Source organism: Quercus lobata, chromosome 7 (assembly GCF_001633185.2).
Source record: "Quercus lobata isolate SW786 chromosome 7, ValleyOak3.0 Primary Assembly, whole genome shotgun sequence".
Classification (NCBI taxonomy): Eukaryota; Viridiplantae; Streptophyta; class Magnoliopsida; order Fagales; family Fagaceae; genus Quercus; species Quercus lobata.
The window spans coordinates 21,255,435-21,268,038 of record NC_044910.1 but is presented as its reverse complement, the minus strand read 5'-3'; the positions used below and the strand labels follow the sequence as shown (position 1 = coordinate 21,268,038).

General features: G+C 34.6%; 1 protein-coding gene across 3 annotated transcripts; it reads left to right on the top strand.

Moving 5' to 3' along the window:
* Positions 1-377: 377 nt before the first annotated feature.
* On the top strand, positions 378-9,297 carry LOC115953042 (protein DETOXIFICATION 42-like). Of its 3 annotated transcripts, none has more exons than XM_031070474.1 (13): positions 378-1,297; positions 1,692-1,813; positions 2,406-2,621; positions 2,781-2,953; positions 4,007-4,142; positions 5,179-5,275; positions 5,395-5,495; positions 7,561-7,724; positions 7,890-7,961; positions 8,024-8,140; positions 8,231-8,326; positions 8,528-8,649; positions 9,050-9,297. In XM_031070474.1, the coding sequence occupies exons 1-13, from the start codon at positions 1,221-1,223 to the stop codon at positions 9,090-9,092; spliced, it is 1,536 nt and encodes a 511-aa protein (XP_030926334.1). In that variant the 5' UTR covers positions 378-1,220; the 3' UTR covers positions 9,093-9,297. The 3 variants fall into 3 exon arrangements, with proteins under 3 accessions (XP_030926334.1, XP_030926336.1, XP_030926335.1); XM_031070476.1 differs by having other exon boundaries at positions 380-1,297; positions 2,781-2,873; positions 4,068-4,142; XM_031070475.1 differs by having other exon boundaries at positions 383-969.
* Positions 9,298-12,604: the final 3,307 nt, after the last annotated feature.

The following is a 12,604-nucleotide window of genomic DNA, read 5'->3' as shown; positions in this document are numbered from 1 at the left end:
ACGTTTAGGTTTAGGTTTTAAGAGATTTATATATTACTACTATATGGCTGAATTTCCCGTGACATCAGTTTTATGTTTTTTTATTTTTTATTTTTTTTATTTTATTTTTTTATGTAAGGTTAGTTTGTTTACATCAGTTCTTTATCTCAAAGATAAGACTTTTATTTCTACCGCAAGAACTATTTAGGTATGTATCCTTTGCAAGCACACATGAACTTAAATTGTCTTTTAATATATGCAGTGCATCGCACGGTTTAGCGACTAGTACATATAAGTTATGAAAACTTTTTTTTTTTGGTTAACAGGCATGATATTCAACAAAAAGGATATTACAAGCTGGCCACAGAGGCCAAAGTATTGGCTACCTGCCTATAACAGTACATACCATTCCTATCAGATACAAGAAGTCTATTTAATTCATCCGAAGGGGAAATCATCAAATACAACAAAATCCTCCCTCATACAACATCCTTTCTTAGCCAAAAAAAAAAAAAAATCAGCACACCTTTTTGCCTCTCTAATAACATGTGTTACCCGGACCTGTGTGAGATTTGCCATGAGAGATCTGCAGTCAAGAAGCAAAGGAGAAAATAATTTGTTAGGATTGTCAACCTTATTTAGTATCTCCACAATAGCCTTGAAAACTTTTCGAACGCATGGAACTATTTTATTGAAAATAAATTAAAAAAAAAAATGTGTACTTGCTTATTAGAATTTAAAAATCAGTATTTTTTTTTTTTGGTTGATAGAATTAAAAATCAGTAATTAGCTTCGTGCTTTGTTGAGTAAAGGAACCTTTGTCAAAATCACCAATCGGCAGAGGATACGATATGATTATTTATCTATTAAGTTAGTATATTTAAATATATATATATATATATATATATATATTAATGGTGGGTGTCATTCTGGGTTCTCGTAACTAGGGAAGGCTGACATAGAATCTTGCTGTCTGGGGGTGGTCTAACGGTTAGTTCTACCTTCCTCATCACCATTTTGTTTTTGTTTTTGTTTGAACTTTGAATGTACTACTTCCCCCATTAAAGCATTCATATATTTTGTTGTTTATTCAAATGAAGTGAATTTCTTGCCAGTGTTTGTAAATTCTTGATTATATGGTATTCTTTCTTTGGCTGTTCAAGCCAATGAATTTATCTTTTTGCAAAGTACCCAGTACTGTTTGATTCCTTTTACTCAACGTGGAAGACCCAATTCCAGTCATGGCCTTAGACACCATTTCCTGTCCGTGGAAAAGCATGGGGGAGATGCCCCTCTTTGTGTTGTTCAAAGGCACAAGGTACAAACTTAAATACTAACATTGTTTCTGTCTAGGCCTTCCATCTCTGCCACTGGTGGTGTTTTATTTATTTATTTATAATATTTGGTGTTTTTACTTTGTAAATAAAACACTGTTAGTTTATTTATTTAAACTGAGAAGTAACCTCAATGAAAAATCATAGGTATTTGATTCAACCCCATATGAACTATGACGGTCTTTTTGTCTACTGATATGAATACAGTGTAAAACTGGATTTTTGTCTGCATCAGGCTTTTTTATGGTTCCTGTTTTGCCTGATTAAGTTGGGCCCTGAACTTTTTTTTTTTTTTATTGGATTTGAATGTTCTTTTTTTCTTTGGGCCAAATTACTTGTTCAAATGTTAAACTTGCAACTTTACAATGGCATTGCCAGGAATGTATTCAGAAACGATGAGCTTGGTCAGGAAATAATGCAGATTGCACTTCCCACAGCGCTGGCTTTAACAGCGGACCCCATTGCTTCTCTAATAGACACAGCATTCATTGGCCATATTGGTCAGTGCTTACCGTTCATTTTCATTTTTATGTGTTGTAGCAAGCTTGTGCATAGCGTTTGTTACAATGTTGACTTGTGTTTGAGTTGTGAAATCTTATTAAAAGATGATGGTATGCATCAGAGAAGACTTGTATTCATGATGCCCCCAATGGGAAAACAGATATATACAACTTCTTACCTTCCATAAGTCAATTCCAAAATTTGATTTAGTGAAGAATGTTGCTTTGGACTTAGGCTATTGAATTTCAAGAAGAATTTTGATTTCTTATGTTTGTAAATGCATTTACTTTCCAAAGGCCCTTCCAAGGAAATATTGCCTTACTAGACAAGGCTATCTGATTTATGTACATGTTCAATTTATTGTTAGTTAGATGTTAATTGTTATCAGGTACTATGCAGACTCATTTTACCCTTTTATGTGCATGGTATTGTTAGTTATTGTGCAACAGTTACTAGATATGCTTTATACATGCTATGACAAGTTCCTTAACTATAAGTTTTATCTCTGGATCAATCATTGGGCTATCATAAGTTGCAGAACTATATTACAATTTGGTTTCGGTGTTGATAATTAGGCTGATCTTCAAATAGGTCCTGTGGAGCTTGCTGCTGTAGGAGTTTCTATTGCTGTTTTCAACCAAGTATCAAAGATAGCAATATTCCCACTTGTCAGCGTTACAACCTCTTTCGTTGCCGAGGAAGATGCTACTAAAAGTTTGAGTATTGAATCAGATGACAGTGGAGTACTGGAGGTGGGTTATGCTGTCAATCAGGAGATGGAACTGGGAGATCTGATACCACAAGTTGGTGCGAATTTTATCTTCTTACCCTCTTGCTTTTGTTGAAATTATCTTTTGGAATAATTTCTATCATTCCAATATGCCTGATGTTTTTCTTTTTCCTCCAATGTAACATTTTGGAATCATTTTGTTGCCTATTAACAAGTTGTGGTCTATTTGAAACCAGAGTCTACGTGCAAGTCATCACTCATTCCCAGTAGTTACAGGAAAACAAACGTCAGAAGGCAAATTCCATCAGCTTCAGCAGCATTGGTTATTGGTAGCGTGCTTGGGATCATACAAGCTTTGTTCCTCATTTTTGCTGCTAAACCAATATTGAACTATATGGGTGTAGAGTCTGTAAGTTTTACTAGTGCTAGAGTCAATTGATTTTTATGCTTGTTGTTCCCTAAAGCCTGTGTGTTAGTAATTCTATATATGGAATCCTTTTTATGCCAATTCGTCAAATGATTATAAAGAAATGGTTATATAATAAAGCATTTTTATTTTCTTGGGTTTCAACTATCTATCTCGGAAATCACTTATGAGCACTGAGAATGCATCCAAAGAACTTATAGAAGAGCTTCCTTAAAATTAATTGGATATCTCCTCTGCTCATTATCTTCACTCTTGCTGTGCTAGCTGTTTTAGTTTTATGACAATGTTTCATTAAGCATTTGCAGCATGCCTTTACTGTGGGGAACTGCTATTGAGTATGAAATACTTTCAGCTTTTCTTATATTTTAAGAATAAATAAGTATACTACGTTCATTAGATTGATACTCTAGACTAATGAGCAGTATTGTTCACAAATTATTTGTTGCACCTTGGTAGCATGACAGTAATTGAAATGACAACTATTATATACTTTTTTTTATATTGGTAATTATACATGCACCTGGTGGGTCTTGAACACAACATAACCCTCCCCCTTGCTCTTACAAGGGAGGAGGTGTCATTGAGCTAGAGATCATTGGCAACAATTATAGACCTTATATGCACCACATATTTGGAGATAAGCTAATATTATTCCTAAAGCTGACCCCATGCATGACATCATCCTATCTCCCAAAATTGATGGTGAAAAAGGCCATCTGCATCATTTAATATTGACTGTCATGTGTTGGTTTTCCTTATGTTTATTGGGGTGGAAGGTAGTCTGATTCTTTATTGTAACATTGGCTCTTGAAATGGTTGGAGAAATTTGTAATTCATAACTTCAATGTTGCAGTATTGCATTGAAATGATGTAACTACTTGAAGTTCACATTTTTTATTTTCTCCAAAAGTTCAAAAATATGATCTCTCTATGTACTAAAAGGCTTCAGATGCCTCTAGACTCCCCTTTTTTGTTCCAATATACAAGTAACTAAAATCTACATATAATGACTGCAGCACAATTCTGTTCCTGTAGAATTCTCCTATGCTAAAACCAGCCCAACAATACCTGACATTGAGGTCTCTTGGTGCTCCAGCAGTTCTTCTCTCTCTGGCCATGCAAGGGGTTTTTAGAGGATTTAAAGACACAAAAACTCCTTTATTTGCTATCGGTAAGTTTTGAAACAAGTATCCCTTTAATTAAAAAGTCAGTCTTGTTGCACATAGAATATCATTGTGATGATTTATGTCATGATGCAATATATGGAATTTTAATGTGTTCGGCTCTTAGGTAACAAAGAAATGACTTTGGATTTCATATAATGGCAAAAAAGATTACACATGGCCAACTCTAATTAGGGTCTGTTTAGGATTCACTTATTTTGGTAAAACTAAAAATTTTTGCTGAAAATACTGTAGATAAAGGTAAAAGTTAGCTGAAATAGTATAATAGGACCTATTGCACTTTTCGATACTATTCATGGGTCCCACTGTATTATTTCAGCTAACTTTTATTTTTATTTACAGTACTTTCAACAAAAAGTCTTCAGTTTCTGCAAAATAAGTAGATCCCAAACAAACCTTTAATGTGTAAATCTATAGCCAACCCCTAAAGTTTTGGGACTAAGGCTTGGTTGTTGCTAATGTTGTCAATGTCTTCTATGCCTATAAGTCCTACATGATTTTGGATTTCATCGAATGGTGAAAAAGAATATGCATGACCGACCCTAATTAATTTTTAAAGGAACCATAGCTGACCCCAAAATTATGGGACTAAAGCTTGGTTGTGTTTGTACTTAAAAGTTTGTACCTAGTGCATGAGGCTCTTGCTTTTGCAGAATCTGGGATAGACTGGCAGCCTTATCCTCAATTTTCTGCCTATGGAGTGAAAAAAAATGAATTAGCAGAAGAGAACTTAAGTAGTTACAAGGTTAGGTGGTTAATGTTTGGTTTACAGAACGTAGCAGATATGGGTACTTTAATGTGCAACCTGTAGACTGCTGGGGAGAAAAGCATGTAATGAAAATATTTATGTTTATGAATAAATAAACTTGCTTGTAATTAATTATTAATTGAAATATTTTCATATCAAATCTGGATATAGTTGGGTAATAATTTCTCTTTTCTTCATTATAAAAATATCTTCCAGGATTCATGTTTTTGATTTCAGCTAAATATAATCTAATAGTTTGTTAAATTTGAATGTAGTGGTAGGAGATGTAGCAAACATTATTCTAGACCCAATATTTATATTCATACTCCGTATGGGTGTCAGTGGGGCAGCCATTGCCCATGTTATTTCTCAGTAAGTGTTGCTTTTTACTAATTATTTTCTAGATTTCCTATTTCTGACTCTGGGCCAGGATGTCTTAATATTTTAAATGTCTCCACTTCTATTTCTCACATGATATTTAACCATTATAGGTACCTAATCTCCCTGATGCTTTTGTGGAGATTAATTAAAGAAGTTGATCTCTTACCTCCAAGTATCAATGATCTACAAATTGGTCGGTTTCTTAAAAATGGTAAGAGAATCTATATATTTTTCAGTAAAATTGCTGCCACTAAACCATTATCAGGACTCAAAATAAGACTCCTAGTCTTTGGTACTTTTAAGAATCCCCAAATATGTGATTGTTTACAACATATCCAAGCAGTATGTCTGAGTATACATTTGATTTGTGACTTTTAGAGGCTTAAGGAAATAATTTATTTTGTTAAATGGAGAATTATTGTAAGGCAGAAACTTGATTACTTGGACTTCTCAATAGATGATGAGAAGAACAAAAAATCATTATGCTTTCATAAACTCTAGATTGTACAAAATATGTGTATGCATATGTATGTGTAATCTGAAACTCTGTTTCTATTTAATCATGAAGACATAGGTTGTATAAATATTAATTCATACAATATAGCTTTCATTGGCACTTGGTCTTTCAGTTTTGTTGTATACAAATCCACAGAAATCTATAACGTCAACTTTTTACAATAGACAACTATACATTGGAAGCCACTGTAATATTTTTTGCATTGTTTGATATCAATGAGAAATTTTCAAAAAAGTATTTTTTGTGGTTAACGTATAAATTTCTTAGATGTCTTTTGGGAGTTTAGCCTCTTTATAACAATAGACGGAGATGGGAAGGTAGTGGAATATTTGCAATGGACTAGTGGTGGCATTCATTGGAACCCTATTTTAATTCGATCTCTTCGTGACTGTGAATTAGAGTCTATGGCTATGTTTTAGAGGATCTTTATTCTGTAATCCCGTGAAAATGACAAAATGATTTGGCTTCCAACAACAAGTCAGGGTTTTCAAGTTAAAACTTCTTATAAAGCTTTGAGATGGGGAGCAACAAACATTCACTTGGAAAGCAATTGGAATGTAAAAGTTCCATCAAGGGTGGCTTTTATTTTTTTGGTATGGACAGCAAATGGGTAAGATCCTTAGAACAAAAAACTTTGGTAGGAAGGGTATAATGATTGTGGAATGGTGTAGGATGATGTGTAAGGTGAATGGGGAATATGTGTATCAATTTTTTCTCCATTGTATCTTTGCCGTGGATTGTGGAGCTTGGTGTTCTGTTTTTTTGGGATTAGTTGGGTGATGCTATGTATGTTAATTGGTCTCTCCAAGTGCTGGAAAGTTAGGTTTGGTAGATGGAAATGATATTTGAAGGCCATTTACCTATGTTTAATGTGGTGTATTTGGAGACAAAGGAAAGTGGGTGAATATTTGAGGGAAGAAACATTGGTTGGGACATTAACGGATGTACTCTTAAGGAGTATTCAGGAGTGGACCAAGGCTATGATTCCTTCTTCTCCCTTTTTCAATTTTTTAGATATGCTAAATTTAGAACTTAATTTGTTTATGTACTATTGGGTTTACTCTTGTCTACATCCTACGAGCTAGGTTATGACCTCTTGTTCTTAATTAATTAATGAAGCTGTTTATTTTTTATCAAAAAATTTCACTCCTTATGGAATGATGCCAGATTACAAAACCTAAAAAACTTTCTTTAATAACTTAGCCTTGAAACTCTCTATGTGCAAGTTATGTCACTTTATTCAATGAATAATTCATGTAAGGATGCAAACTGACTGATTACAAAATGTACAACTACCCTCCATAACTTACCCTTGAATCTCACATATTTGTGCAAGTTATGTTACAGTGTTTATGTGAGGATGACTGTATTTGGACTACCAACCATACAGGTGGAAAGTTCAATAATAAATGAAACATATATTTGGTTCTCTGTATCAGGCTGTTAGTGAATATTTCATTTTAGTTGCTAGTTCTTATTCATCACCTATCTGTATCTTTTATTTATATACTCATCATGCTCTTACCCTAAGCGGTAGTACAATCAGCTGACTACACCTCATGAAGTGGAGGTCACTAGTTCAAATCTCTTCCCTATCCCCCTTCCTCCTGGGGTTTATCAAAGAATACTCATAATGATCTTATTCTATGATATTGGGCATGTTTGGTATACTAAATACTGTAGTAACTCTACATGTTGATTGCAATTTAACTCTCGCTTTTTTTTTTTTTTTTTTTTTTTTTGCTGTGTTTGGATTTAGGATCTCTGTTACTGGTGAGGGTTATAGCTGTGACATTTTGTGTAACCCTAGCAGCATCATTGGCTGCGAGACAGGGATCAACATCAATGGCTGCATTTCAGGTTTGCCTACAAATTTGGCTGGCAACCTCTTTGCTTGCTGATGGCTTGGCTGTTGCAGGACAAGTAAGATACTTATTTTTAAATACAAGTATAATGCTACTATTATGTCATCACCTTGCCCTGCTTGACTTTATTTCTTAGCATCTTAAACTATATTAAACTATCCGGAAACATATTCTGTTCTAAATTGTCTCCACAGTAGACTATATTGACTCAAACCTTTTTCAGGCAATCCTTGCAAGTGCATTTGCAAAGAAGGATTACACCAAGGCCACTGCCACTGCTTCTCGTGTATTGCAGGTCTGTTGACTATTATTATTTATTTGGCTTTACACTGCATTGCTTATGGTTTTATAATCCAGGTGGGCTTGGTTCTGGGGTTAGTGCTCTCGGCTGTCCTCGTAGTTGTATTACAATTTGCACCCAGATTATTTACAGCGGATGTCAATGTATTGCAACTTATAGGTGTAGGCATTCCGGTAATCCCCTGCCTCCCTCCTTCCCTTCTTTCCCAGTTTATGCGATCCCAATAATTTCAATTGTGATAATTTTATTTTTTGTTTTACCAGTTTGTTGCAGTGACTCAACCTATTAATGCTTTAGCCTTTATTTTTGATGGAATCAACTATGGAGCTTCAGATTTTGCATATTCTGCTTACTCAATGGCAAGTCTTCCAAACCCTTGGTTGCTACCCATGATATCTTTGTTTGGTTTTTTAGAATGAGTAAAAGAAGAATATCCAGAATATTTTAACCAGCATTGAGTATCCAACCAGTTAAAATATAGCATTCTTGGTGCTTTCCTTAAATTAACAGATATATCCATGGCGCTCTCTCATATAATTTAAATTCCCCTTTGTCCCCAGGTTTTGGTTTCATTAATGAGCATAGTGTGCTTATTTATACTATCTTCAAGTCACGGCTTTATTGGTCTCTGGATTGCATTGTCTATCTATATGAGTCTGCGCACGTTCACTGGTTTTTGGAGGTAACTTCTTGTGCAAGAGACCATTTCCTTCATTTTATAGCTCTCATTGTTTTGAATTAGCGGCTTTTACCTCTTTTTTGAGTTGGAGGATAATATATTCTTTTAGCTTCCTTACCCGTCAAGGTGCAACCTAGTGGTTGGAAGCTTGAGATGAGTTGAGATTTAGATCTTGGTGTGATCTCCACTAGGAGTTCCTCAGGATTACCTGATACATGATTCTAGTGGGTAGGGTTGTGTATATGTGGACTGTAGTTTACTTCCCAAGGATGGGTCCAAAAAGGGCCCTAACTTGGTGAGGTTCAATGTCATAAAATAAAAAATAAAAAATTTCTTTACTGACTATTTTAACATATCATGGAAATTTCAGGTTACCTTAACATTCACGCTTCTACCTTTGCAGGATAGGGACTGGTATGGGACCTTGGAGATTTCTTAGGGACTAATCACTGCCTTTGTATTCAATGTATTTCCTTTTCCAGATATTGTTGTCTTTGTCTTTCTAGATAAGTCAAAAAGGAAAAGTTGAAATCTTGTTGGGAGATGACGCATATGTATAGCTGCATTTCTATTTTCCTTTGAATCTTGAGGAAAAATGTTGGTACATCTATAAATATAGTAATAATAAGTTAGCATCGTTCTTTTCATGAATTGACTAATGTGCCACTAACTGAAATGGTCTCCTTTTTTTTTTTTTTTGGGGGAGGGGAACTGGAATGGACTTTAAAAGTATATTTGTCTTGTAATACACGTTTTTAAGTATTTTAGAGCATTCATATCAGTAGGTGCATAATAAAAAAAATATGTAAAATTTACATAATATAGCCTAAAACTGACTTGCATCAAATTAGATCATGTATTATTGTGTAAAAATACAAGCTAGCTATAGTAACTGTGTAAATATACACCGCTACTGTAGTTTTTTATTTTAATTTTAAAATATTTTTTCTCTCATCTCTCAGATTCTTTCTTCTTCTGCTCTCTTCACTAACTCTATTCCTTCACTATCTCCTCTTGAATTCCAGCAACCTCTAAAATTCATTAAACCCATTCTAAATCTAGATCCCAAACTCATCAAACCCATATACAAAATTCATAGAAGAAGACAACCACTTGTCTAATTAAACATCTAACCTAAATGGCTTTAAAATATGTATCTCTCTCTGTATTCTTTCTTTTCTTTTCTTTTTTTGTTTTTTCCTCCATTCTCCTGAACTTGCACGAAAACATCAGCTTAAACTTTAATTTGCTCTCTTCTTTTCAAAAGCTCTTATCATCATCATCATCATAAGCCACTAAAAAGTTCTCTCCCCTCTCATGGCCAATACAATTTGATTTGCAAATCAAAATCTCAGGCATGTTCAAGAGGGCAATCCCACACGCCTCCTCCTTAAGACCTTCCTCAATCTATTGTAGAACTCGGACAAGCAGACGAAACCAAAGCATAACGACTACAAAATCGACCTTAAAAAGTATGGGCCTATGGTCTTCGACGCACTAATCAACAATTGGAATGGCCTTGCATCTCTGATGAAGATCAAATTTGGATTGTCAATCTCAACAATCATGCTGTTGGCAAACATGTTTGTGAATTGTGATAAAGAATTTAGGGGTGGATATGACAAACTTTTACAATCAATATAAGAGCATAGAGAGGAAGAACAAAAGACCCAATTTCTTCTTCTGGGATTAAGTCGCTGGTTTTCGAAATGGGTTTTGAGTTTGGACCCAAAAAAAAAAAATGAAAGAGAAAGAGAAGTAATGCCATTTGTTGTGTGTTTAAGTAGACAGGTAGATAAAATTTAAGAGGGGAACCTAAGATACTATATTTAAGTTTTGCCCTTATGTAAGATAGAAAAAATAGATTTTTATACTAAAATAAATGAAAAATTTTAAACGAATTGGGGCAACTTAACCACTACACACCCAAGTGGTAATCCATCGCACTATAGGTTTATGGGTTTCTAGAGTGCCTCATGGTAGGGAGTAGAATAGTCTAACCAGAGATTGGGGTACCAATTCCTTTTATATATATATATACCCTTGTGTGTATATCCTATTATAGATCCATCCTCATCCTCAGGCTTATCCTTTGCAGCCCCTGATGATATCCTTAATATGATAGAAAACCTTCCTCCAGATATAAAAGACCAAATAAAAACCTTGACCCTTGAAGCCAAATCCAAAAAAATCATCAAGAAAACCCCTTTTGCCTTGTGGATAACCAACTGGACTGTCATACATTATCTTTTCATGTGGTATTTACTCAATGAGTATTACTTGTGCCTTCATTTTGAACCAGGATTTTATAGACTTGCTTTCCCTTGAGAAAATAGATATTTTCAAAAATTCTAGTTTGAAATCCTGAAAAATGATGCTCATAATGGAGGTTGGAAAAAGTATCCCATCACAGAACATCCAAGATTTGGTCACAAAATTACTACAGGATGTATAATTGCTAAGCTCAATTCAAAAAAGGACATCTGAGCAGTCCCTTTTCTTCGAGGACGGTTCATCCTGTGGTCTGGCTTGGGGTTCTGGTGGAAACTATACGGTGTAAGAAGATTATTGGCTTTAATTAGTATGCCCTGTGATTTACAGTTGCCACAATACGTGGATCCTCTGTATTAGTCACATCAGAACACTGGACTTGATAATCAAGTAGAACACTAAGAAGTTTGTTTTCAAAAGTCTCAAAGAATCTAGTTTCCCATTGTCACCTTATGGACATTTGAGCCTAGAGTTGGCATTTTAGTCCTGTTAGGTTTTGGGTAAACGGTTCTTTCTTGAAGAAAGTATTATGGCTAGTTCATCTTCTGCAATCACTGAAACCCCTAAACCCACTTTTGACCTTTCCCTCCATACATCTACTACAAATAGGTTAGACTATTTGTATGAAATCTCTCATGTACCTGAAGATAGTTAAATTCCTATTACCGACTTCCCTATTGTAAATCCTTATATTACGTTTAATAAAATCCCTATTATCAACTTCCCTATTGGGGTTTATGGGTTGAGAAGGACCAATTATTTTTTCTATGGTTTTTTTTGAATGAAGGTTGGGGTTTATTAAACACGGTATAAGGATTTACAATAGGGAAATCAGTAATAGGAATTTTACCATCTTCAGGTACATGAGAGATTTCATACAAGTAGTCTAACTTTTGTAGTAGATGTACGGAGGGAAAGGTCAAAAACAAGTTTAGGGGTTTCAGTGACTGCAAAAGATGAATTGCCATAATAGTTTCTTTAAGAAAGAACTGTTTACCCAAAACCTAACAGGACTAGAAAACCAACTCTAGGTTCAAATGTCCACAAGGTAACAATGGGAAACTGGATTCTTTGAGACTTTTGAAAACAAACTCCTTAGTATTCTACTTGATTATCAAGTCCAGTTTTTTGATGTGACTAATATAGAGGATCCACGTATTGTGGCAACTGTAAATCACAGAGCATACTAATCAGGACAATAATCAAAGTATACAAATCAAAGGAGGTGGAAACTATATGGTGTAAGAAGATTATAGGCTCTAATACCGAATTTAGGAGATAGAGGGTGGAGGAAGATAGATGGTGTAAGAAGATTATAGGCTCTGATACCAAATATAGGAGATAGAGGGTGTAAGAAGATTATGGGAACTAGTTAAGAAAATATAACGCTAAAGAAATATAGAAAATCACTTGAAAGTATGGAATAGAACAGAGAACTAGATACAACAAGCTAAATGATATTATTAGATTCAACAAACTCTTTACATGAGTCATAAGGATTTCTGAAGGAGGCAATGTTCTACCTTTATAATGATACAAAGTAGTTATTTATAAATCACGGCACTCAAAACAAATTTAGATACAATTTACAATTAGCTTTGCATAAGATGGGAGGGGCTTGGCTTGTGATTGACAAGTGTTGAAGGAAGTAGGGGCCTGGCTGGAGACAAAGCTGCTACTAGATAAG

Excerpts from the sequence above, each read along its gene's own strand:
- LOC115953042 (XM_031070474.1), top strand. The coding sequence starts at position 1,221 with ATGGCCTTAGACACCATTTCCTGTCCGTGGAAAAGCATGGGGGAGATG. Across the intron at positions 5,496-7,560 it reads TGGTCGGTTTCTTAAAAATG|GATCTCTGTTACTGGTGAGG; the intron begins GTAAGAGAATCT and ends GTTTGGATTTAG. Across the intron at positions 8,327-8,527 it reads CATATTCTGCTTACTCAATG|GTTTTGGTTTCATTAATGAG; the intron begins GCAAGTCTTCCA and ends CTTTGTCCCCAG.